Source organism: Balaenoptera ricei, chromosome 18 (genome assembly GCF_028023285.1).
Source record: "Balaenoptera ricei isolate mBalRic1 chromosome 18, mBalRic1.hap2, whole genome shotgun sequence".
Lineage (NCBI taxonomy): Eukaryota > Metazoa > Chordata > Mammalia > Artiodactyla > Balaenopteridae > Balaenoptera > Balaenoptera ricei.
In genome coordinates this window covers 80,074,279-80,101,251 of record NC_082656.1, presented here as the reverse complement: position 1 = coordinate 80,101,251, position 26,973 = coordinate 80,074,279, and the positions used below count along the sequence as shown (strand labels likewise).

At 37.2% G+C, this 26,973-nt stretch overlaps 1 protein-coding gene across 3 annotated transcripts in view; it reads right to left on the bottom strand.

The window, feature by feature from the left end:
• The window catches only part of TNFSF13B (TNF superfamily member 13b), a 34,543-nt gene extending 11,070 nt beyond the window's left edge, over positions 1-23,473 (bottom strand). Inside the window, exons 1-3 of one of the 3 annotated variants that reach the window (XM_059903011.1) lie at positions 22,762-23,473; positions 22,596-22,683; positions 7,037-7,093 (exon numbers count right to left, since the gene is read on the bottom strand). In XM_059903011.1, the coding sequence (XP_059758994.1) occupies positions 7,037-7,093; positions 22,596-22,683; positions 22,762-23,091 (475 nt within the window). In that variant the 5' untranslated portion in view covers positions 23,092-23,473. The remainder of the gene's footprint in view (positions 1-7,036; positions 7,094-22,595; positions 22,684-22,761) is intronic. The other 2 variants (XM_059903013.1, XM_059903014.1) reach the window with 2 other exon arrangements.
• Positions 23,474-26,973: the final 3,500 nt, after the last annotated feature.

Genomic DNA, 26,973 nt, shown 5'->3' with positions numbered 1-26,973 from the left:
AGGTAAAGAAAGGGTAAACTGAGGATTTCATACCCAGGCATCTGTCCTTAAAGTATAAAAACTACAAGGAAACAGCTTTATTAATGTAAACACTAAAAGAGCATTGTTCTCCTGTGGCGATTTTGAATAAACTAGTAGAAAACGAAATTCAGGAAACTAAGATATGAATGCGGAAACCATAGCAAAAGGACTTGCAATGGGTATTGAATATATTTACTGTAAAAACACATAAAGAGGATGGTTTGATGATAAAGAATAAAACAGTTTTATGCCATGACAATGTAGAGATTATATAACTAGCAAATACTGGGAAGTAGTGGAGAAAAAAATGTTGACAGTAAATTCATCAATTGCCTCATTTGTAACAGCTGGGGTTCAAAGGATATAAATTAAAGCTGAGAGATCAAGTAATAGAAATATAAACATTGTAACAGTATGTAGATGAGCATTAAGAAATATAATATCACTATCCAAAAAATGGATGGTGGAGAACAGGAATGATAGAGAAAATAAAGAAAAATCATATTTAATTTTATTACAGACCAGAGTAGACAATCAATATATATTATCTAAAGATTTAATTATAGATGTCAGAGTAACATCATGAAAAATGACAGAGTAGAAAGCTCAAAAATAAGTCCCTTTGCGGAGGCAAGGGTATACAATGGAGAAAAGACAGTCTCTTCAATAAGTGGTGCTGGGAAAACTGGACAGCTACATGTAAAAGAATGAAATTAGAACACTCCCTAACACCATACACAAAAATAAACTCAAAATGGATTAGAGACCTAAATGTAAGACCGGACACTATAAAACTCTTAGAGGAAAACATAGGAAGAACACTCTTTGACATAAATCACAGCAAGATCTTTTTTGATCCACCTCCTAGAGTAATGGAAATAAAAACAAAAATAAACAAATGGTACCTAATGAAACTTAAAAGCTTTTGCAAAGCAAAGGAAACTACAAACAAGACGAAAAGACAACCCTCAGAATGGGAGAAAATATTTGCAAATGAGGCAACTGACAAAGGATTAATCTCCAAAATTTACAAGCAGCTCATGCAGCTCCATATCAAAAAAACAAACAACTCAATCCAAAAATGGGCAGAAGACCTAAATAGACATTTTTCCAAAGAAGACATACAGATGGCCACGAAGCACATGAAAAGCTGCTCAACATCACTAATTATTAGAGAAGTGCAAATCAAAACTACAATGAGGTACCCACCTCACACCAGTTAGAATGGGAATCATCAGAAAATCTACAAACAACAAATGCTGGAGACGGTGTGGAGAAAAGGGAACCCTCTTGCACTGTTGGTGGGAATGTAAATTGCTACAGCCACTATGGAGAACAGTATGGAGGTTTCTTAAAAAACTAAAAATAGAATTACCATGTGACTCAGCAATCCCACTACTGGGCATATATCCAGAGAAAACCATAATTCAAAAAGACACATGCACCCCAATGTTCATTGCAGCACTATTTACAATAGCCAGGCCATGGAAGCAACCTAAGTGCCCATCGACAGACGAATGGATAAAGAAGATGTGGTACATATATACAATGGAATATTACTCAGCCATAAAAAGGAACGAAATTGGGTCATTTGTAGAGACGTGGATGGACCTAGAGACTGTCATACAGAGTGAAGTAAGTCAGAAAGAGAAAAACAAATATCGTATATTAACACATATATGTTGAACCTAGAAAAATGGTACAGATGAACCAGTTTGCAGGGCAGAAATTGAGACACAGATGTAGAGAACAAACGTATGGACATCAAGGGGGGATAGTGGCATGGGGGGGTGGTAGTGGTGTGATGAATTGGGAGATTGGGATTGACATATATACACTAATATGTATAAAATGGATAACTAATAAGAACCTGTTGTATAAAAAAATAAATAAAATAAAATTCAAAAATCAAAAAAAGAAAAAGAAAAAGAAAAGTCCCTTTGCTAAGGCAGCAATTAAGCTTGCAAGAACTTATAGAATCCATGTTTTTGGATATATGAATTCTAGTAAAAAACTTATAGAAACCAAGGGAGTGTTTAATGAAACAAGGCGTAAATTTCAGTAAGAAAGTATTGTGGTATTTTTGCTTACTCATGTATCACCCCTCATTCTCCAGCTTAGTGGCAGCCATGGAGATGGTGGCCTGAGTTCCAGTTGGTGTCTTGCTGATGCCAGGAAGTGCAATACTCACTTTGTTCTCACAACACTGTGACTCTGGATTTTGACCTGCCTGGACTTTCCCTCTAGATGGGAGCAGCTCCTCAGACTGATGTCAGTCAAAAGCTTTACAGAAATACACTACCTGTCACCACCTGTAACAAGGAACAGTGGATAGGGCAGGCAGCAGACTGACAAAAAGCCTGAGAAGGATGAGGCTAAGGAGGAAGATACTTCAAGGAATAAGGGCTTTGAAGTGTTACCACATACACCAAGGAATCTGCAGTGGATTGTGCACGACCAGAGCAGGATGCATGTTCAGAAAACACCTGAAAGAACCCTAAGCTAACATCTCTAGTTGATCTTTGCTTTTTGCTCAAGCAGGATGGGAAGTCTAAGGCACAGTTGCTGGTAGCCTAGCTAAATGTTGAAGGAGTGCCCCAGACCAGAGATTATCTGCTCAGAAAAAGGGAGTTTGGTTTTTGTTGTTGGTGGTGGTTTTGGTTTTGGTTCCTGGCATTAAAGTAAATCTCTATCAGGATTAGGATTGGAGATAAAAGAATCTCCAACAGGATTACTGCAGAGATAACAGAAAAAAGACTTCAGTGACCACACAGAACAAGGAGTACAGTTTATTTTTTAAAAAAATATTTTGGAAAATTCAATAAACAAATGGACAACTGCAGCCCACACAATCAACAACAGCAAACCCTGGGGATGGGATTTCCAGAGTTACCACACTGTAATATTCAAATTGTCCAATTTACAAAGAAAAATATAAAGCATACAAACAAACAGAAAATTATGGACCATTCACAGGGAAAAACATTGGCAGAAACCATTTCTGAGGAAGCCCAGATATTGGACTTACTAGACAAAGATATTACATATTTTAAATGTTTAAAGAGCTAAAGGATACCATGGACAGAGAACTTAAGAAAACTGGGAGAAAAGTGTATGAACAAATAGACACTATCAGTTAAGAGATAAAAATTATTGTAAAAGGAATCAAACTCTTTCTTTAAAAAGAACTTGTGGAGCTAAAAATTAAAATAGCTGAAATAAAATTTTTACTGGAGAGGTTACACAGCAGACTTCACCAGGCAGAAGATGGAATCAGCAAACTTGAATATAGGACAGTTGAGATTATCCAGTCTGAGTAGCAGAAATAAAAAGGAATAAAAGGAAGTGAAAAGAGCATAAAGGACCCATAGGACACTCTCAATCAGACTAATATATGCATTATAGGAGTCCCAGAAGAAGAAGAGAAAATGCAGAAAGAATATTTGAAAAAATAATGGCCAAACTCTTCCCAACTTTGTAGAAAGAATGAATCTACATATCCACAAAGCTGAATGAATTTCAAGGAGAATAAACTTAAAGAGATCCATACCAAGATGCATTATAACTAGCAGCTGAAAGACAAAGGCAAGCACAGAATTTTGAAAGTAGCAAGAGAAAAGCAATTCCTCAAGTACAAGGGATGCTCCATAAGATTAACAGCTGATTTCTTATTTGAAACTATGTAATCAAAAGGCAGTGGGATGACATATTTAAGGTTCTGAATGAGGAATTATGCCAGTAACATGGTAGAGTAGGGAGACTTACCCCTCATCCCTCCACAGAAACGCTGATTTAACAATAATATTGTTATCAAAATACCGTGAAGAGACATTCAGGATCCAGCTAAGAAGTAGAAGCAGCCTAGAGGAGCACAAACTGAGAAGCAGTCATATTTATACAGGTAAGAAAAGCAATTTCAATTTACTCACATCAGTCCCTCCTCCAAATAGGCTTAGCTCCACCCCAAGAAGACTGCCTCAGCCCATGATTCTCGCAGGGAGGGATGGTGAGGTTGGACTGTGTACAAGGCCTCATGGCCTCCCAGGGTGCCTTCTGAGGAACTGGTTTCTATCTTGCCTCATACTGAGCACTGAACAATCAAAAGATCTCGGTCCCTTGAGACAGTTAGAAACAAAAAAGGGGAGTGCATCCCCTTATAGTCAGCAATTTTTTTGTCATGATTGTGGAAAAGCAGAGAACTGATACTTTTCCTCAGGAGGGAAGGAAGGAGGCAAAGGGGCTTTGCTCCCAGCCTTAGAGTGACTAACACTGAGCACTGCTGACAGTGAAAGTGTATCCCAGTCAAAATCAGTCCAAGAAGATGGGGAGAAGTAGCTGCTTCTTCAAATGCACAGACAACAAAGCAAATCTACAAGGAATATGAGGAATCGAGAAAACACAACACAAAGGAAGAAAAAAAATCTCCAGTAAACAACCTGAGAGAAATGGCTATAATGAGTTGTAAATCACTTTCAACTCTAGTAAATATAAAAGCTAAAAGACAAAAGTATTTTTTAAAAAAAGAATTATGACTACAATAATGTGTTAATACATACACAAGATAAGCAGATGTAAGTTGTCACATTAACAAGCTAAAGTGTAGGGGAGGGAGAAGTAACAGTGCAGTTCTGGCATAAGATCAAAGTTAAGTTGTTATTAGCTTAAAGTAGGCTATTATCACTAGGTTGTTTTATGTAAACCCCATGGTTAGCAGAAATAAAAACCTGTAGTAGATACACAAAATGTAAAGAGAATCAAAGCATACCACTACAAAAAATAATCAAAGAACACAGAGAAAGACATTAAGAGAGGAAGAAAGGAAAAAATGAACTGAAACAGCCAGAAAACAATTAACAAAAGGGAAATAATAAGTCTTCACTGTCAATAATTACTTTAAATGTAAATGGATTAAATTCCCCAGTCAAAACGCATAGAGTGGTTGAATGGATTGGAAAGAACAAAATCCAACCATATGTTGCCTACAATAGACTCACTGTAGCTTTAAGGACACACATAGACTGAAAGTGAAGGGTTGGAAAACAATATGCCATTCAAATGGTAAACAAGAAAGAAGAAGTGGCTTTTCTTAAATCAGACAAAATAGACTTTAAGTCAAAACCTGTCACATGAGACAAAGAGGGTCATTATGTAATGATAAATGGATCAATTCATCAAGGGGATATAACAAATATAAATATATATGCACTCAACAGTGGAGCTCCTAAATTTGTAAAACAAATATTAACAGATCTGAAGGAAGAAATAGACAGCAATACAACAACAATAGGATAATTCAGTACCCCATTTTCAACAATGGATAGATCACCCAAAAGAAAATCAGTAAGGATATAGCATACTTGAACAACCCTACAGACCAAACGAACTTAACAGATATATCGAGAACATTCTATCCTACTGTAGCAAAATATACATTCTTAAGTGCACAAGGAAAATTCTCTAAGATGGATGAAATGTTAGGACACAAAATAAGTCTTAACAAATTAAAGAAGACTGAAATCATATCAAGCATCTTTTCCGACTAAAATGGTATGAAACCAGAAATCAGTAACAGGAGAAAATTTGAAAAACTCACAAATCTGTGGAAATTAAACAATACACTCCCGAACAACCAGGGAGTCAAAAAAGAAATCAAAAGGTAAATCAAAAAATATCTTAAGACAAATAAAAATGAAAACACAACATACCAAAACTTACAGGATGCAGTACTGCTGAAATGTCCACACACACTAACATTTACACGTTCAAGGTTTACTGGCATCATAACGCATCAGCCCAAATGGCAAAGCACCCAGATAAGTACCCAGATCTTCCAAGGAGGATCAATGTAGAGCAGCCACCACACCAGGAAGATCACAACACTCTGTGAAATTCAAGCTCACAATGGAGTAGCAGCTGCATTTTTTGGCATGATTTGCAGCATTTTTGGTTTTGGCCAAATGTGTAACACAAACCTTTTCCAAGTTATATTTTTTAATCGGTCCTTAGGGTCTTCTTCTGGCTCTATCTTAATTCTTAGGGAACAATTTGCTACCTAATAAAAGTTGCAAACATATGACTTTGGAAAATGCAGAACAATAAATAATAAGAGCATTTCAAGTATTTTAGTATTTGGGTTACATTTAGGATAATTAAGTCACATAGAAGAATACAGATGAAAGATAGCATTCCCAGGAATCATTGCAAAGGCCAATCCAAATTCATTATCTTTCTTGTGTCTCCACTCCTGGCCCCCAGCTTAACTTCCTGACACTTCTGAACTCCCCCTTGTGGTTCACAACTCAAATATTCCCTTGCCCCCCGCCTGCTTTATTTTTCTCCATACCATTTAATTTTATCATTCTACATTTTACTCATTCATTTGTTTGCTTTTCTGTTTTCCCTTCATGAGAAGGTAAATTCCATAAAAATGAGGACCTATATATATGTTTCACTGCTGAGCCCCAATACCCACACAGTAACTGGAACATTGTATGTTTTTAACCAGTATATGTAAAATATAAAGCAATAATTTCACACTGGAGATTTATCACAAAAATGTTATACTTATTTGTACATATACTTATTGATAAATTAATATAAAATGTATGTTCAGTTTTATCTTCATCCTATTGTAATATTCTACAACCTAATATAACAGAGAATGAATATTTGTGAAGAGGATCTTGAGGCACCATAGAAGCCAAAATCATTTCTAAATAATAAAATACTGAACTTGATTTAGTACTGATTTTGTTTTATCATGTGCTACTTATTTAAAATTTGTACGTATTAGTATCCTTAAGGTAATTCTCTTTGTTAGGTTATTACATTAGCCTAAATATTTACTCCCCAATCATTTTAAATAAATGTATTATTTTAAATCTGATTGTAAGAAATTTTGAGGCAGATAGGTGATTTGAGATGGAGTTTGAATACAATCTTTAGACTTGAAATGAACAGGTAATTGGACTGAATTGAGTTCTAAGTGGAAACGTTCCTGGGAATATTTTATTACCTTTTCGTATGGTAGGCGTGTCACTGTCTGCAATCAATTGCAAGCAGTCTTGAGTGACTGAAAAGCAAAAATATATCATTTTAGTTACTTGAATAGAAATAGTAAGGGAATAAAGATGACCAAGAATACAAAGCTGTAAACCCACTCTTCCAGTGACACCAAATCAGTTATACTTTCTATATTGCCTGTATGCTGTTCTTAAAATTACTTTAGGAAATGTGCCCACAGGTTCTTAATATAACTTGTATTTGAAATACAATATGTACTTGAAATTCAAGCTTTAGAAAAACTCTATATGCTGTTGAAATACAGTAAGTATATCATCTGAACAGTTTAGCTTAACTTATTCTGAAATGTTATGCCTGTATAGAAAGCAAGTTTAGCCACTGTCATTTGTTTTTCAATTCTCTCAAATACACAAGCCAAATCATCAGATTACTCTAAAATGATTTTTTGTTTTAAAAAATCTAACATTAAGTAATAACTCACTAGTACTGAAAATACCACTATTAACATTACTGAAAATAAAAATAATTGCTAAAATGCATTGAGCTAATATAAATCCAGGCAACTTCACAAAAATCCCAAGATTTACATACTGGAAACTACGTCATGGAAAGTGTAAACAACTTGTCCAGTCCCCAGGGATAGAAAGTGACAGGGCCAGAATTTAATCACGCCTGTTTCACTCTGGAGCTGAAGTCAGGTTTTTGGTAAAATGTTTTGGACTAGAAAGAGAAAGAGAGCTACAATGTCATTTTAAGATAAAATGGAAGATTTCCCTGAGACTGCATCACCAGTAAAGCTTCTGGGAAGCATTAATTCACATCACACATCACATATAGAATATTACACAGAGTATTCCAAAGAATACATAACTACTCTATTAAATAAAGACAATGCCTTCAGGTAAAGGCAAAATAGGTACACTGCCTGTAGGAAAAGAAAACAAAGCAGTAAATATCTATGAAAAATATGGAACATGAACCTAAGTGTGCCTATTTTAAATTAAGAAAATATTAGTTTAGATCATTTATTATATAGCAAGTAGTTTATTCTGCGTTGAAGTAATGCTTTAAAAACATGCTTCGCAATGTATACATTTTAGGAGCTTATTAACAGAGTGGAGAGTTCCTGCTGCAAGTCACTAATGGAAAACATGGAATAACAGATGTAATAATTATGTAATATTCTGAAGCTGTGCAAATGCATAGGCCTAAAAAGAATACTGTTACAGGCAGTGATCACATACGAAAATCCGTTAAGAAATTTCCCTTGGTATTTAAAGGTGGAACTATAATGTTAAAAACTGCAATTCCTTTATAACCACGAGACTTTTCTAACACATTTTTATGTTAATGTGATGGTTTGGATAGGAGCAGAACATTTTGGCCACTTTGTGGTTCTTTTATTGACCTGGAAAACAATGGCAGCGATATCTATGCCGCAGGGAAATGTGACTCAGTACTGCAGTTACTGTGGCAGACCCTCTGCCACAGAAAATATGGAAAAGCGTCGTAACAGGCAGAATAGCTGTGAATAAGGACAGCTTGAAAGAAAGGAACAACAGAACATCCAAAGCAGCCAAAGTCTGAAAAGCACAAGGTCCAGAGTCACCATATTAAACCTATTTTTCTAACAAACACTTCTTGAGGAATTACTACATACAAGGCACCACGATAAGTTTTGTGAGGGATGCAAGGGCCAGTCAGAGCATGAAAAGCTCTAATCTTTCCTCCGCAATGAAAAAGAAGAGGATCTTGATGAAAGTCAAAGTTCAATTTCCAAATTTTCCATCTTTCCTTTGTCGTGTGCATGCATATTGTAAAGATTAAGTGAGATAATACATCTGAAACATTTAGTACTGTACTTGGGACATAATAATTGTAAAGTCAATCTTGGCTATTATTAGTGGTATTGTTCTTAGTAGCATCGAACCAAATAAACTGGGAACACAAGGGAAGGACATTAGGAGAGCAAGAAGACCAAGTGAAGCTGATAAAGGGCCCAAGGAAATACTAGAAATACTATTTCTTTCTTTCTTTTGGCCACGCGAGGCACCTGGGATCTTAGTTCCCCAACCAGGTATCCAACACTTGCCTCCTGCACCCCTGCACTGGAAACGTGGAGTCTTAACCTCTGGACCTCCAGGGAAGTCCCTAGAAATACTATTCCAAGTAGCCCTCTCCTTGACTGTTTCCACAGACTCCTGTAGGAGACGTACCTTTTCTATTTAGACAGAAAGGGGTTTACCTAATGAGTGCTGCCTGGAAACTACCAAACTGATATGAAAATATCTGAATTTTAATCTCCAAAGCCCAACTAAAACTTGGCCACAACCTACACATTGAAAAACTATGGTCTATTCTATCACACAGTAGCAGAAATCTAACTTTTAGAAGAAAATACACTATGGAGAGAAATTTTTATTTCATGAAATACTCTTCAGAAAAGAAAATGAGATATTAAAATGACAGTTCAAGAGTAGTGTTTGAATTATACTCACTAAAGCTAGTGCTATTCATTAGTTTTCCTTATTCCAGAGAAAGTCACTGGGCTTTTCAAGAAGACAAGTTCTTGGAAATAAGAACAGGACTTTCCATCCTGCCCTCATTAGATGCTGTTCAGGTCCCATCAACCCTATCAGTGCTACTTAACCTCTTCAGCTTTCAACTCTTCCTTTTAAGGAAATTTGATATCTATTATCAACTTATCTCCAGTTCAGTCTTTTAGGATTCTCTTTCCAATTCAACATAGATCTGATTTTAGACTATAGATTATTGCTCACTAAAAGTTGGCCAAAAGAGAGCAGTACTGTTTTTGTATCTCCCAATAGCATACATATCTAGCCACAAGAGTTTTGAGAATGCATAGTCTAATATAAGAAACATAATATTGATAACAATTGTAGTATTAATTGACTGTGTTTGGATTTCAAATGTCTTTCACACATCTTTCCTGCTGCTACAATTGAGGGGAATTATACAAGAGTTTGAGAATGGTTTATCTTTTTAACTAAGCAAGGCAGTAGCATACATTAAAACATTTCTGTGTCAATAGGGAGACACATATTTCTAAATATATATATATGTATGTATAATATTTCATATTATAATGATGTGAGAACCACAGATAATTAATCTTAAGTACATTTTTACAGCATAAGAAAATTTACTTAGAGAAAGCCCTCGCACAGAAACAAAGACCCAACACAGCCAAAAATAAATAAATAAATAAATTAATTAATTAAAAAAAAAAAAAAAAAAAAGACTGTATGTCTCCGTGGGCATAATTAAAGCTTTATAAAAAAAAAAAAAAAGAAAAGAAAATTTACTCACAATAATAAACCATGTGAAAAATATTTCTAAAAACAAAACATTATATTGATGACAAAACTAGCTTACAAAAGAGAATTCCTAAAATAAGAACTTTTAGACAAAAGTCATTTGCTATTGCTCAATATTTGATACAATAAAATCCAACCAACTTCACAATTAGAATAGTGGTTGGACTGATTGAGATTGAAAGCCACCTTTTAAAGTGGCTTTTAATCAGGAAAAGAGATTTATAGGTTTATGGAATTGCTAATATCTGTTGTATTGTTTTCTGTGTTGGAACCAAACCTTTTCAAACTGGAATCCAGTTTATTATACATTATTTCAACAAAGCTAAATCTAATAGAAACTACTGTAAATAATGCAATTATTGCAGATTATGCATGGTTCCCATGAAAAGCATCCCACAATGAGCTTTTCCCATTACTCGTGTCCTATCCATATGACCTACACCCACTAACTCCCATAGTTCTCACTCATCTCATTCAAAAAGCTTCGTCTAAGCTCTTCAGTCTGAATGAGATGCCCTTCCTTCATCTTCTTTTATCTTTCTTCTTTTTTCTGTTGTCTTACTTATTACATTGTACATTTTTCAAGAATGAGGACTCTGAAGATGATGTCTGTCTTCATTTCTGTAGAGCTTTCATTCAGTATACGGAAGTCATGACAAATGTAGGAGTTGGAATTTTCTTGAGCTAGTTTTGAATAAATCATCAGTGGCTGGAAAAGTTTAATTAAGAGAAATCCCTTAAAGTTCTAAATATTGACCTAATGCTGGGCATAGATTTATGAAGAAATCAAAGAAATCATGGTTTTAGGATAAACATTTCTACTGGAATGGGAAGACAAAATTTTAGGGGTGGAAACTGGATTATAAAGTTTTATTTGCTCAGGGATAAGCAGTTTGTGTAACTGGCAACATTTATTAAGTTACTTATTGGTAACTTACAAAAACAATGAATTGAGAGAGTCTTGAAAGAATTTCTAGGGAGCTAGGTTGAGAAGTCTGTATTTGACTTACTAGAAAATAGAAAAAATATTAGGAATTCTTAATCTTGAGAGGGGCTTGCCTGATACATGTTGTGCTTGAGAAAGATCATACATGTGTCTATGTGTAGAACGAATTGCTGTAAAGGAAGAATGAAAGCCAAGGTTCAGCTCTTGACTGGTAATAAATATAATATGTGGGTGATTTGGTCTAAAATGCAATTATATAAGTGGAGCACCCAAGACAAACTGTGAAAAAAATTTAAAAGTTTCTGACTAATGAGTATATGTGTTTGAAGGAGAATTAAAAACTAATAATAAAAGCAGGTTTTCAATTCTGGGGCATTCACAAAGATGGCAGCAGGCCTTGGGGACGTAAGAAAGGGGTGCTGAATTTTTGGAGGGCTTGGAATGAAGTTGATAAAGTAGAAATAAATATAACTGATAGAAGTAAAGAAGTATATTTGAATTGAAGATTTTCTATGTGTATATGTGCACAGAAGGAGTCTTGACATGAACTGCAAGTTGCCATGTACCACTCATAATATAATCATGTTCTATGGCTAAAGTAAGGCAGGATATGTAAGATGGCAGCCCTCTGGTAGCCTCATAAGAGTTAAGCAACAAAGACAAAAAAAAAAACCCCAAAATACCATCTTCATCTAATGTTGTTTAATTTTGCAAATGATCAAATATTTTAACTTAAAATTACCAATTTTATCGTTGTCATCATCTCCACAGGATATGTTTTTTCTTCGGTCATGACTTTTTTGCATTATTTTAGGATATTTCACTTTATTAATGATGCATATTCAGAAGGCACTGGGTATCGCTAACTTACCAGTGAAGGACATTAGCTTCATAACACAACGTGCAAACAGGTCTGAAGTCAAGGAAGGTCAAACCAAAAATAGAAATACACCTGAATCTCTGGAGAAAGGTAGCAATAAATTGCACAGTTGGCTGTTACAGTTTCAACTCCCGCTTGGACATTCCCACCTGAACGCCATAGTGATACCTCAAGTTTCATCTGCCTCAAATCTATTTCTTGATCTTCTCCACACACACTCACGTCTCACTCCTTCTCTGTTTTCTCTCTTAGTGGATATATAACTGTCCTCTGAGTTGCCCAAACTAGAAACTTTATAAACATGCCTTATTCCTTCCTCCTCAATCTTGAAATTCAACTAATAACCAAGTTCTAATGGTTTGAACTTTTAACTTTCGTTCAATTAAGATTTCATCTCTCATTCATCCATTCAACAATTTTACTGAGCACTAAATTTGTGTCACATGTTGCACTCAGGGATACCAAAAAAAAGGAGATATAATTCCTACCCCCATGGAGCTTACAATCTAGTGGGAAGAACAGGCATGAATCAGTAGCACCAAAGCAGAATTAAAATTGCAACTGTAAGAGAGATACAGTGCCCAGACATCTGATCCAATGAGGAAGGCTTCTTTGAACGGTGGCAAGTTTGGCTGAAGGAGAGCTAGAGAGAGAGAGAGAGAGAGGGAAAGAGAGAGAGAGAGGGAGAGAGGGAGAGAGAGAGAGAGAGGGAGAGAGGGAAAGAGAGAGAGAGAGGAAGAGAAAGAGGGAGAAATGGTAAGATGGGGAGCATCGTAGCCTAAATTCAGATCTTACCCTCACCATTCTTCACAATTACCTTAGCCTGCCTAGTTGTGCCTCTTCCATTTTCTACAATTCCTAGTCCATCACTTGTATTTCCTCCAGAATTATCTTCCTAAACCCAAATCCTATCTTGTCCTTTTCATGTTTATAATTCCTTCAAAGGGTTTCTTTGCACACAAAATCCAAGTCTACCTGCACAGCCTCATGACCTCTTCTCCCACCCCCACTGTACTTAAACACGCCTTCTCAGAACAGGAGGTCAGCTTCATGTTTCCAGGACCTTGTATCCGCCATTCCCTACGGCTAAATATTCCTCACCTTTCCAACTGGTGAAACTTCATTCATGCTTCAGGGCTCAGGCCACATATCAAATCTTTCCCTGATCCTTCTAGCTAAATATTTGATGCCATTACACTTTGTACGTACATCTATTGAAATACATTTCACTATATGTACTAATTGTTTCTATAACTGCTTCCATCCCTAGACTGTGAGTCACTTCATATTAAGGGCCATCATTTACAAATTTGCAGTGTCTGATTTACAGCACATTAAAAAAAAAATCTGTGGAACAATTTAGAAAAGAAAGTAGATATCATACCAACATCTAACCTTTCCAAATAATTCTTAAAAACCTCATTCTTACATCCAAATTTATAATACATGTTAAATCAAATTAAATTAATGTTTTAGGGAAAATAGGTTCCATTAAAAAAAAAAAAACCTATGTCCATGATGTCTGAACTCTGTAACTATCAATCTTTGGGTCCATGGTTTTATGGAAAACATTCTTCATAACAAATAATCTCAATAAGTTTTTGAAACGTCATCCACAGAACTGTAGCACGCTATAATATTTTTAAAAGTAAATGGTTGTGTGCTATTTCTCTAGAATTTCTTACTCTCTAGTTGCCAGAAGAAGCTCTAGGGTAGTAGATAGAAGGGAAAAAAGATGAGCTGAAGTGTAACTTCACAACTTGTGTCAGCAGATACCAGGAAGCAGTTATTTTCCATTTCTTTGTCTACCTGACACAGGACAGTCAGAGGAGAGGGATGGAGAGGAGAAGAGGAAAGCCTGAACTTCAATCAATCAACATTTGCAAAAATCCCCAAGGAGATGGCCGCTTACTATAATAAGGTCTCTTGTATTTTTTCTATTTCCTGTTTTATTACTGTTCCCATACCTTGGATATACTCTCCTCTTACCCACATCTATCAACCTTTAAAACCCAGCTCAGCTCTTCTCGACCATGGTCTAGATAATCTTTCAGTCTGTGATCTCCACTACTGACATTCTATGATTCCATAACTAGCCATCCTTCTCACTGGTAATAATATTAATAATAATTTAGGCTTCTCCAGGATCCAATAATTTTTCTCAAATCTGGTGCTTTATTTGAATGTTAAGCACATATAGCTCACATGATCAAAAAAACTCAGAATTTATAGTCGAGATAATAAATTCAACCTTAGTTCTTAAACCGATTAGCTATTTAATCATGAGATTGACACTTAATTTTGAAATATTTTTTCTTATCTGTAAAATGAAAAAAACAATATCTATTTCATAGTGTTGACAATTAGTTGAAGTCATAATTTGCATGTGTTTTGTAAAGGCAAAAGACATTGTTATTTTTTAATTGATTTACATTAGTTTTTAAAAATTTCTCCAACTCAATACTGGGTTTCTGAAAAGAGGGGTTGGCTGTGCCTGGGCTTCAATTCTCTCACCTAAAATGCAGACAATAATGCCAGCACTGCAGGGTTATGAAGAGGGCAAATGATAATCATAGGTCCACAGGGCCTAACCCAGAGCTTTTACGTGGACCATACTCGGCTAATTTCATTTCTCTCCCCTTTTCTGTATATTCTGGAGGGCCTACCTCAGAGCTTTGCACAGTAGGTGTCTCCTCTATTTTGAGAAAAGTCTGTTTCTTCTCTAACTCCTCAGAAATGGGGATACTTTTTTTTTTTTTAATATGTCCTTTGAGGAATTTTTATTTTTTTAACATCTTTATTGGAGTATAATTGCTTTACAATGGTGTGTTAGTTTCTGCTGTATAACAAAGTGAATCAGCTATATGCATACATATATCCCCATACCTCCTCCCTCTTGCGTCTCCCTCCCACCCTCCCTATCCCACTCCTCTCAGTGGTCACAAAGCACTGAGCTGATCTCCCTGTGCTATGCGGCTGCTTCCCACTAGCTAGCTATTTTACATTTGGTAGTGTATGTATGTCCATGTCACTCTCTCACTTCGTCCCAGCTTACCCTTCCCCCTCCCCGTGTCCTCAAGTCCATTCTCTACGTCTGCGTCTTTATTCCTGTCCTGCCCCTCCGTTCATCAGAACCATTTTTTTTTTTTTAGATTCCATATATATGTGTTACCATACAGTATTTGTTTTTCTCTGACTGACTTCACTCTGTATGACAGACTCTAGGTCCATCCACCTCACTACAAATAACTCAATTTCGTTTCTTTTTATGGCTGAGTAATATTCCATTGTATAAATGTGCCACATCTTCTTTATCCATTCATCTGTCAATGGACACTTAGGTTGCTTCCATGTCCTGGCTATTGTAAAAAGTGCTGCAATGAACATTGTGGTACATGACTCTTTTTGAATTATGGTTTTCTCAGGGCATATGCCTACCTAGTAGTGGGATTGCTGGGTCTTATGGTAGTTCTAGTTTTAGTTTTTTCAGGAACCTCCATACTGTTCTCCATAGTGGCTGTATCAATTTACATTCCCACCAATAGTGCAAGAGGGTTCCCTTTTCTCCACACCCTCTCCAGCATTTATTGTTTCTAGATTTTTTGATGATGGCCATTCTGACTGGTGTGAGGTGATACCTCACTGTAGTTTTGATTTGCATTTCTCTAACAATTAGTGATGTTGAGCATCTTTTCATGTGTTTGTTGGCAATCTGTGTATCTTCTTTGGAGAAATGTCTATTTAGGTCAAAGAAAATCCCACCACAACAAAAGAGCAGCTGCCCAATGCAGATCCTGTAAGTAGGACTTGACCTATAAAAAGCATAATTAACCATTAAAACTAATATCACCCATTTCTACGAACTATTAATGAGAATGCATCCCTCGACATTATGAATTTATTTTTAAAATACCTACGCATGTCTGCAATTTTTTTAAATGTTGAAAGTATAAAGAATTATTGAGCTTTCAGGGATTAGATAGAAAGACTTACCCTGGCTTCCCTATTTAAAATACAGACATGTCCTCTTACCCTTCTTCACCCTTAACTCTGCTGGTTCTCTTAACCCTGCCCTAAATTTTTCACTTTTGCAATGTATTTGACATTTTCTAGTATTATAATTTCCTCATTAATTATGTTTATTGATTATTTTCTATGGCTTTCCACCTCACTGCAGTGTAATCTCCAATGCACGGGAAACTTTTATCTGTTTGTTTTCTAATCAATACCCAACAACTAGAACAGTGCTTGGACCTCCTAGGTCAGGGAAGATTGGAAGAGATACAGTATCGCTTCTGGCTGCACTGGTTGATTCGCTTCCTGGCTCTTCTGTTTCCCAAAACTTTAAACTTGATAAGAACAGGGTTCAAAGGTTTGGTTACCAGGTCACTATTTCCATTTTAAATACTTTTGTGGAAATTGAACAGAATCCAGCTCTTGCAACACTGAAAAGAAGGCTCTCGTTATTTGAAGCAGGGGAAAAGAAAAATAACACTCAGGGAAGATTCTGGTCAAAGATCACCATGACAGCAGCCAGCTGTTTCTGTTCTAGGAAGGAACACACCCTTGCTGGGTAAGAGGCTGCCGTTAGCCTCATCTGGGGCCAAATAGGATGGTTGAGTTATACACTGCATGCTTTTAACACTCACTTTACAGCCTTGTAAGTTACAGCTGAGCCCAAAATGCCAATGAAGCAAAGACTGGATGTTACAGACCCCTCAGACACCCCATCTTTTCTTGCAAAGGAAATGGACTATGGGTTTCAAGAAAGAAATACTAATATTTCAAAAATATTAATAGTACTGATATCTTTATGTTTAACAACAAAAATGTTTACCCCAGAGAAATACTTTAGTTATACTATATGTGTAATGTGTATATGTACTATACACTATACTAGGTGTTAATTTATGTGCATTATATTCAAAACTCTGATTTTTAAAAACTATTAAATGCATTCTGGTGTCCTGGATGGCTCCTGGAACATGAAAAGACCTTAGCGGAAAAGCTGGTGAAATTCAGATAAAGTCGGGAGTTCAGTTAAATCTCAGTGTTGGTCTCTAAGTTGCGACAAAGGTACCATGGTAACATAAGATGTTAACATTAGGGGAAACGGCATGAGGGGTATATGGCAGCTCACTGCACTGTTATTGCAAATTTTCTGTAATTCTAAAATAATTTCAAACTAAAAAGTTTATTTAAAAATGGAGAAAAATAAAGTAGATTGGTCAGAATTTTACAAGAAATATTTGAAAGATAAAATATGGGCAAATTTTTCTGCTCTTGTTTTTATATTTCTTTGAAATGCTCATGCTTTCACCACTTCATTACTTTTTTTTTGTTTTTTGGGTTTTTTTTAACTTTTTGCCTGTGCCATGCAGCAGGGGGATCTTAGTTCCCTGACCAGGGATAGAACCCACACCCCCTTCATCGAGAGCACAGAGTCTTAAGCCTGGACTGCCAGGGAAGTCCCTTTCACCACTATTTTTAATATTACAGTTGAGATGACTATAATAAACATTATTAATAAAAAACAATTTTTGTCTTTCTATAATCTAAAATACATGGGTTTCTGATAACTTTTAAATTCCCTACTGAATAACAAGGGAAAAAATGAAAGGTCACCTAATTTTATTAATAAACTGTTTTAGCTCAGTAGGAACCCATTTGGAAGAATTCACTTTCTGGATGGACTCTGAAGATGCTTATCTTTAGATTCTTAAGATAAATAGAATTATAGTTAAGTGCAGGTTCAAAACATGGGTCATCATGATTTCATCTGTGAAGAAATTTTCATGCGTAATATTTTCAAAGCCATGTGACTTTAGTGTTTTTGTTTTTGTTTTTTTTAATTGGGACTATCTCCAAATACACTTATGGGCTTAAAAGTGAATTTTTGGCTGTTGTAAGCCATTTGGCAATTTTAATCCTGGATTTCCCCACATTTCTGTTTGTTATATTATAATCAGAAATTATCTTATGAAACACATGAAACTTACTGAGACTTCCATTTGAAACACAACATAATTAAGAAAAACAAAACTGGAGCCACAGCACCAAATTCTAGAATGAAGTAAAAGCAGCGCGTTTACTCCGGGGGTGGTCTGCAAGAAATACTAAATGGGTGTGTAGGCTGATGGTGATGTCTGCCCTTCACCTACTGCTGTTCAGCTTGTGAATTTCACTGACTTGTGTCCTGAACATACACGCCCTTTTCTGGATGTAAATAATATGTCGATTAAAATTTTACAACTTAAGCTAAAAACCCATGAAACTATAGTTAAAGAAGTTGCTGAATATGGGAGCTTCTCTATGACTTTTCAATGAGCCCAAATAGTGCCTCTACCTGGTGCACCAAGAGAGTCTGAAGCAAGGGGTTTCCAGACTGCCCCTGCGACTTTAGCTTTATGATCATGCTGATTCTTTGGTTAATTAGTTATTTTAAAGGTCAAGTTAAAAAAATTTCATAAGATGGCCTTTGATCAAAACCTGACAAATGAAGAAATATGGGAAAATCCCCCCCCCCCCAAAAATGATGCCAAATCATTCTATCTTATTTGATATTGAGCCCAAAATTGATGAACACATATTCATGGAATACCTACAGGGTGCAAGTGTCATGATGAATATACAAAAGGAGAAATAGGACCAGACCACAGAAGTCTCTACTCTTTAGTTGAACAGACGGGGTATACACAAATGAAAAGAAAACAACCTTCCTAGGTAATATGCGATGAGTATCAAATGCCAACGCAATAACTAGGCTTGCTGTGTGCTGGGGAGGTTCGACTTTCTAGCCCACCACATACTGAAATTTACTTACAAACTGAATATCCACACAATAAAATTGAGATGCCTGGTGAAATTTGGGTTGGATTTATAGAAAAATAAGAATGAGTCACATTCTGGTATGTTACTTAGCAATATTCAGCAGTGAACCTTTTTGACACAGTTATAAAATAATGGCAAACTGATGTTGAGGAGTATATACAGAAAGCAGAGTATTTTAGAAAAAATCTAGAATGATATTATAATTCTGTTAAGTATAAATCCACTGAGTGTACTACTGACGTGGCTTAAAAAAAAAGCTTGAGATCAAATACTATATCATTTACTGAAAATTCTATGTTTTTTAGCAGTTTAACAAGCTATGTGAAAATGCTAAGACTTCTAATAGCAGTAAAGCCTTTTTCATTTAACTATGAAAGAATAGTGAAACCTATGTAAGGAAAACTGTCTTATTGTGAAATTTAAAATTCTGTATTTAACAGAAAACAAAAATCATGGAGTTTCAGACAACCTTCTTGGTATATATATATATATATATGCATTAATTTTGGAGTAAGGCTAAACAAAATAAATTTTCCCTGCACAAAAGGATAGTGTCTAAAACAACATTCATGCCAATTTCATTGACCAGGAATAATTGATATTACCTATCACTAAGGTTCTGGTCTTCACACCTTTCATCTGGGATCTATGAATGTTATAAATATATGTAGAGAGAGATTTAGAGATATATATGTACTAAGTATATTTATACAGTATATATATACAATACATATATATACATATATATATACATATATATGTATATATATGTATATATATATACACAAACACCATATATATGCTACATGAGGGTTTATAAAAATCTGAGGCAAACCATGATAATGACCATAGTGACTACATCTGGGCTATGGAAACCGGGTGCATTCTGATTCATTGGTTAGAACTTTCTGCTATTCTCCAAACTTTCTAAAAATTGCAAATTATTTGGGGAAAATTTTTGTCAGTATACAATTTTTGGATGCCCTAGTAACACAAATATGAAAAAATATTCACATGGGAGGAAATTTTAAAATATTAATAGAACATATTTTGGTCAAGTGGGACTCAGGGAGTTATTGATTTCTTACTCAATTCTTTCCTTCTTAAATCTGCTGTAATGAGTCTATATCCTCTTTGGAATGGAAAACTTAGGGTTTATTTTTAATATTAATATTTAGAGGCAGGGGAATACTAGCAGACAAGGTTGAAGAAGACTGAGGCATCCTCACCTTACTAGACATTGAAGCTCACTTTATTATAAAATTACTTAAAATATTTAATACAGATAAATAGGAAATAAATCAATGAAAAAAAACAGTCTCAAAATAGATTCAACTATAAATGAGGAACTTAATATAATATAGTAAGCGTTCCAATGCAAATGAGTTAAAAAGAATCATCTAATGAATTTGGCCGAGATATTTAGCAACAGTTTGGAAGGAAAAAGTAAAAGAAGAAAGGGGAAGTTAAGGAAGGAAGGAAGGAAGTTCCTAAGAAAGGAAGTTAGTATGACATGACCTACCAAAATAAACTCCAGGACTAATGGATTAAATACCAAACTACAACACTAAATTAAAAAAATTCAAAATGGCAGAGAAAAGAATAAACTACTTAAGAGATTATGAACAAATATATTTTTAGCTTTGATGTATTACAGAAAATTTAAAAAGTGTATCACATTAAAATATACAGATGCAAAATCTCCATACAAGTTTAAAAAACTGCAAGATATTGTGAAAATATTTACATCAAAATTTTGATAAACAATATGCCTAATATAGAGTTTATTCAAAATTATTTTAAAATTGGAACAAATGAGGGAAGTCATAAATAAAAATTAGCAGAAGATAAAATTAGAAGTTATCAAAATATGCAGAAAGAAGATAATTCTTATTTGTAAGCAAGCAAAAAATTAAATTTGAGGCACTGCTTTACAACTACTAAACTAGCCAAAATATATTTTTAAAGATAAAATGCTGTAAGAATGTGGAGAACTTGTACACTGCATTTCTGATTGCATACATTTGTAATTCATTTTGAAAACAGTATGGCAACAGGTAGCAAGGGTGCTAAAGATGTTCATCCTCTTTGGCTCAGACATTCCATGTATGGAATTTATATTGAATATATGCATACAATTCCTCAGAAACCAAGAGATCTGCACAAAAATTTTGGCATGTTCCATTCTATCAAAAAAATTGGAAATGATCATGATAAATAATTGTATGATAACATATAAATATGGATGTGTGAGAATTACTTAGAAACAAGGAAAACGTTTATTGTGTAATAAGTGAATACAAAAATATACCACAGTATATATATACTGTATTTTTTCAGTTATGTAAAAAATATAGATGATAAAACGCAAAATATGAAAATAATCGATGTGTTAAAGTATAGTAAAAATGTGAGTGTTTTCCAGTTTTAAAATGTTTAAACCCAATTGTTTCTGATAATTGGCACAAAGATATGATAACCAGATACAAAATTTACGGTTGTATAAAACGAGGAAGAATTTTTTCCACGAATAAGGCATTTAGTGACAAATAAGTTTACAGAAGGAGCATCGTGTGTGTGTGTGTGTGTGTGTGTGTGTGTGTGTGTGTGTGATAGGACACCTATTCTGTCTCTCGTGCACTTCTGTTCAGAAGTACAAATACATGTAAATAATTACACCTGTTGGGTCTGCCTCACACTCACCGTGAAGATTAAAGGACACACCTCTCCTAGTACAAGCCTGCCTGGCACATTCTAGGGGCTTAAGAAAAGGTTCCTTCAATATAAAAGGGAAAGAGCACCAAGGATTTGTTAAATTGCAATATTAGTAAATGCAATGCAAATGCTTCTTTCTCAGCCCTGAAATGAAGGAACTAGAGCTGAATCACGTCTTGGGAGGCCCCACCAAACCTGAGGTGTCAGGAATCCATACAATTCTGTGGAACACGTGGAGCTGGAAGAAAGGTAGCAATCACCAAGGAACTATTACAAGAAGATTATAAACGTGTGGAGCTCCAGGAAAAGCACACATTAAAGAAAAGCATTAAAATCTGTGTGTGTGTGTGTGTGTGTGTGTGTGTGTGTACACAATAAGCTTTTTTTAAAAAAGCAAGACACCAAATAAAGCACAAACATGCACCTGCTTCCGGGCTGATCTACACGTGGTTTCACAGCGGCTACGCCCCCCAGGAGATGCTGTCTGGCTGCCCTCCTCTGACAAAAGCTCATTCTGCACTGGCACGTGGCGCTTTGCTCCTGCACTGCCAGACGATGCTCCTGACATAGGAGCGAACTACCTATCTGAGGGGAAATGTGGGCCCCTTGCCCCTTTCCTAAAGTGCCGCACAGATAAATACCTCTCCCCGCAAAATCTGCTCACTGTAGGACAAAACGTGCTGTCGGCCTATGACATCGGCCAGGGCTTGGCTTTGCCCTGAAGCCACACCTGGCTGGCATGGTAAGTTTCCAAGTTCCTAGGTCCTGTTTGGCTCCCCTCTCCTCCTCACCTGTGAACTGGGATCCCTGACTCCTAGCCGCTTCTGTGCCCCAAACATACCTGTTTCTTCTGCATCCGGCAGGCCACGCTTACTCCTGCTGCTCTGGCTGGAGTTGCTCTCTCCCGGAGCTGGTAGCGCCAAGCTCCCCTGCCAAGAGAAGAGCCCCCCGTTACTGCCAGGGCGTCTGGGCGCGGGAGCATGGGGCTGGGGCTGCCGCAGCCTCACCTGCGGCGCGGAGGTGGCGGCCGCAGCCTCCCGCAGGGCGGCCCTGGGGGCTGCGGCTCCCGCCTGGGGGGCGCCCGGCAGCTCCCGCAGCTCCGCCCGGAGCCTCCCCAGCTCTGCTTGCAGAGCGGCCACGCGGCACAAGGACAGCACCGTGAGGCAGCAGGACAGCAGGGCCAGCAGCAGCGTCACGGCCAGCAGCTTTCCATCTCTGGAGAAGCGCACAGAGGGGCTTTCCTCCTGGGGGAGGATGGAGACTGTCTCCTTCAGTTTCATTTCGTCTCTGGTCTTAGGGCGAGAAAGGCGTGACCGCTCCCCTGTGGACTCATCCATTTCCCTCCTCGAACTTTGAAGGTTCGGGCCCTCAGAATAAGTGACCACAGAGAGTGGATCATTTCCTGTTATCTGTGTTTGTTGATGTCCTACATTGACTACATGGCCCAGCCCGGCGCTCGCCCTCCGGAGAGTTCTCCTGAATTTTCTTCTCTCTGCCCGGCTGCATCTCTGCCCCTACGGTACGATAGGTCTTCCTGGCATTCGCCCTTCTATGTGATTGCTCAATCAGTCTTCCTCATTTCACTTTCAGTTTTTGTAAGAATTTTAATGGCATCTCAGAACACTCATGCACAAACGGGCCCCTTAAATCTACTGACGGGAAGGACTTGGGGGTTTGGACCAGCACCTTCCGGACAACTTTTAAGATAGAAAGGTGTCTAAGGCGCTCCCCCTCAGGCATTAGGAGAGAACTGGGTCCACTTGGGGCCACGTGGCTTTGCAGGGAAGGGGGAAAAGAACATTAATAAGTTCCTGCTGGTGTGATAAAATTAATGAATGCCAAGGTCAGATAAGCTAAGTACACTAGCATTGAACTGTAGTCAGCTGGAGAGTGATTTATTAACAGTCTCTAAGTGGGAAATAAAATGAAATGTCCTCAGACGAGGCATAAAAGTCCGCTGGGGAGTACTCTCCCCACTATCACCTTAGCAATGTAATAAGAAGAATGTGCCTAAATTTGGGGGACCTATTTAGATCAGGTACGCAGGGGATTCTTTATATGCAGGTGTATGCATTTGGAAAGGGACCCTAAGCCATCCTCTTCCTCCTGGGACTCACTGCTAGAGAGGCAGTCACCCACAGGATGGCCAGTCCCCCGGAGCTGTCCCACCTCTGCTGTCCCCACCTCTGGAGCTGCAAGCCCCTGCTCCGTCTGACACCACTTGGGGGAGAATCGGTCTTAGCTCAGCTCCAGATGCCTGGGTCCCGTCATTAACTGCTCTTTCCCTAAAGCAGCTTATTTGCTTGTCCACATTAGGCCGACTCTGCCCCAATCTAACCTGTATACAAGACGACCCGACTCGACCCAGACAGACTTTAGTTTCAAATCTCTATTGTTGGACGTGGCGTGGCTGTAAGGACACCAATCCCGCCTGTGATTCAGTGCCCTCGTCTGTTGGATGGGGTGATAACTGTCCCTGAGAGCTGTAAGGAGACTAACAGGAATGTAGAACAAGCTACCTTTAAGATGTTCCCATTTTTCATTCATTTCCATTCATTACATTCATTCGTCATGTGGAATCTATTTCATTCATTCATTTTATGAACGGAATGTTTCATTTATTCAGTCCATGGAATATTTTTCATTCTTACAAACAGTGCTGCAATAGACGTCTTTGTACCTGTCCCCTGGTCACAGCTGCACACACCTGCTGGAGAAGAGCACCTTGACCAGGTGTCTCTGAGCTCCCTCCCAGGACCGCCTGTTTCATCCTTGTCTCACTAAGTGCGATGTCATCTGCCTTATTCATTTTTACCTCTGGGGATTGTTGTTTTCCCCTTTGCATCTGCAAGTTCCAAGACCTTTCAAAACGACTTAAAAATTTTTTTCTGTTTAAAAAAAGGTTTTAGTGATTCCCGTGGTCTCCCCAGTTAGCTGTTCTCAGGTGGAAGTTGTCTTCTACGAGTGAGAGTGCAGACTCTTTCGTGTAATACAACTCCTTTGTGACAGTCCTTGTTTCCAGATCAATCACGGTAAAACATACTAGATAACATTTCAATTTTTTCAAAAAGGACTAGTTTGGGGATTACTTTCTGACTGAAAGTAATTGAAACTCTCTCAGATCATATGTGTATGCATTCATAGTACCTAAATACAGAGAGAAATAAAAGAGTTCAAGGCGGTGCTAGAAACCAGTTACTCTCTTTTCCACCCTGGACACCTGCAGCCACTGCTTCTTTCTGTGAATGGACATTCTTCCCCTTCTGGCAGGCCACTCCGCTCCGTGTTCTGCTGTAAAAGTTCTGAAGAGAGAGGGAATAACTTGCTTTAGGGAATCACCTTTGCCCTCAGCTGCTCTCCTGGGAGAGCCACTGAGCAGTCTGCCAGCAGCCAGCGTGGAACCAGGAGCTGGTCTTGGACCACCAGCGGGCAGCCCTGGCAGAGGAGGGCTAGTGCCCCCTCGACCAAAGACAGCAGGGCAGCTGGCCCAGACTGGACATGGCCAGGAGATGTCCTCCACAGCCACCACACAACGCGGTTTCTCAGAAGACAGGTAGAAAACGACGTGGCATTTATGTGCTCTCGAATTTCTTATTAGAGGAACAAAAGGAAGTTATTACTCCATCAATCAAGGATCTGTTTCCTGCAAAGGAAAGGGTGTGACAATAATTTAACTGAAATTCTGTTCAACAGATAGCAAGCAGTCCATAGTCATTGACTAGCTCACCACATTCACGTTTATTCAGGGCTGGACCTGAGAAACAGTTCTCTTCCGTGGTTCAGCTCCTTTTCACCCACTTCTTTTTCTCAATTGGAGTGTAAACCATTCTCCTGCAACAGAGCTGAAACAAACTGAATAAACAAAGTGAGTCCCATGTTTCCCGTCCCATCTATTCAGGAGAGGGTAGACAGGAACATGGGAGAGTATATTTGAAAAGAACTGAGGTCAGGAGTTTGTCTGATGGATGAAACACAGCATAAAACAAACATCTACTCTGACTGCTTGCTTCTTGTAGTGACAACCTCAAAAAGACTCAGAAAGCTTAATTTTAAACTTCTGGCTTAACAATCCTATAAAGAATTAGCTGGTTTGAGAAATCTATCCTTTACCCATTTCTTTGAGGAAAAAAGTGTCTTTCATAAGGATTTGGACAACTCAAGCATGGAGACAGCAGCTCTTCTAGAAATGCGTATGTACCTAAAAATAGATCTAGGTGAAGCTGGCTTCCTCACGTGCTCAGAATATGGAAAATGGCTTGATGCAAATAATTATTAATTTCAGAAAAAATCATGTTGTTTTCTTGTAGAAATATATACATGCAGTCAGTTGCTATTATAATTATAGTGAAACTTGAGTTGGAAGGCCAAGTGCTAATCACTCTGTGAAACTGAACCAGGAAGTAATGGTGTGATTTTAAACATAGACAACACTGGTCATTTCTTATACAAAAAATAATGTCAGCGCCTGCGATGTTGCTTTCTATTTCTTAATAGTTATATTCAAATGAGGTGTATGTATTTACTGGAGCTTAATTTTTGTCCGTTTTGGAAAAAAAAATCCGCTAAGAATTCAGTTTCATTTGTGCATTGTCCTCAATGTGTAGTGTAACTGCTTTCAGATTTAATTCTCTTGAGTGTTTATTTAAGTGTGTGTTTTTAAGACATTTCTGTTTAATACTATTTTCAACTAAAGTGCAATTTAGTTTGTTATTCTTTACCTTTATAATACTTACGAGAATCTTTTCATTAGTATTAAGATGAATATGTGGCAGTCCATGTGACCATCTATCTATTTCATATACGTCAACTAATTTTTCTATTTTACGTGCATGACACAGACAATACACATTGACACAGAGGGGCACTCAAATAATACCTGGTCAGATTTGACCATCTCAGAAATGTTGGGAGAAAGGATTAATTCTATCCATGCAGGGAACATTACTTATGAAATTCTCTCTGTCTTTAAAAACGAATAAAGCAGAGTTTGCAAACATTTTTAATAATTTATTTGAAATTTTGCTTATTAAATGTGAGAAGTAAAATGATGGGGGTGAGATGTACGGCCTCTGAAGTCAGACACATCTGTATGCCCGATTTTGTTTTACCCTCCTAACAGACTCTTTCCTGCCCCAAATCCAGAAACTGATCTTGTTTAGATAGCCATTTTGCTGGGATGCTGACCCACTGCAAGCTTCCATTCTAATCACTGCAACGCA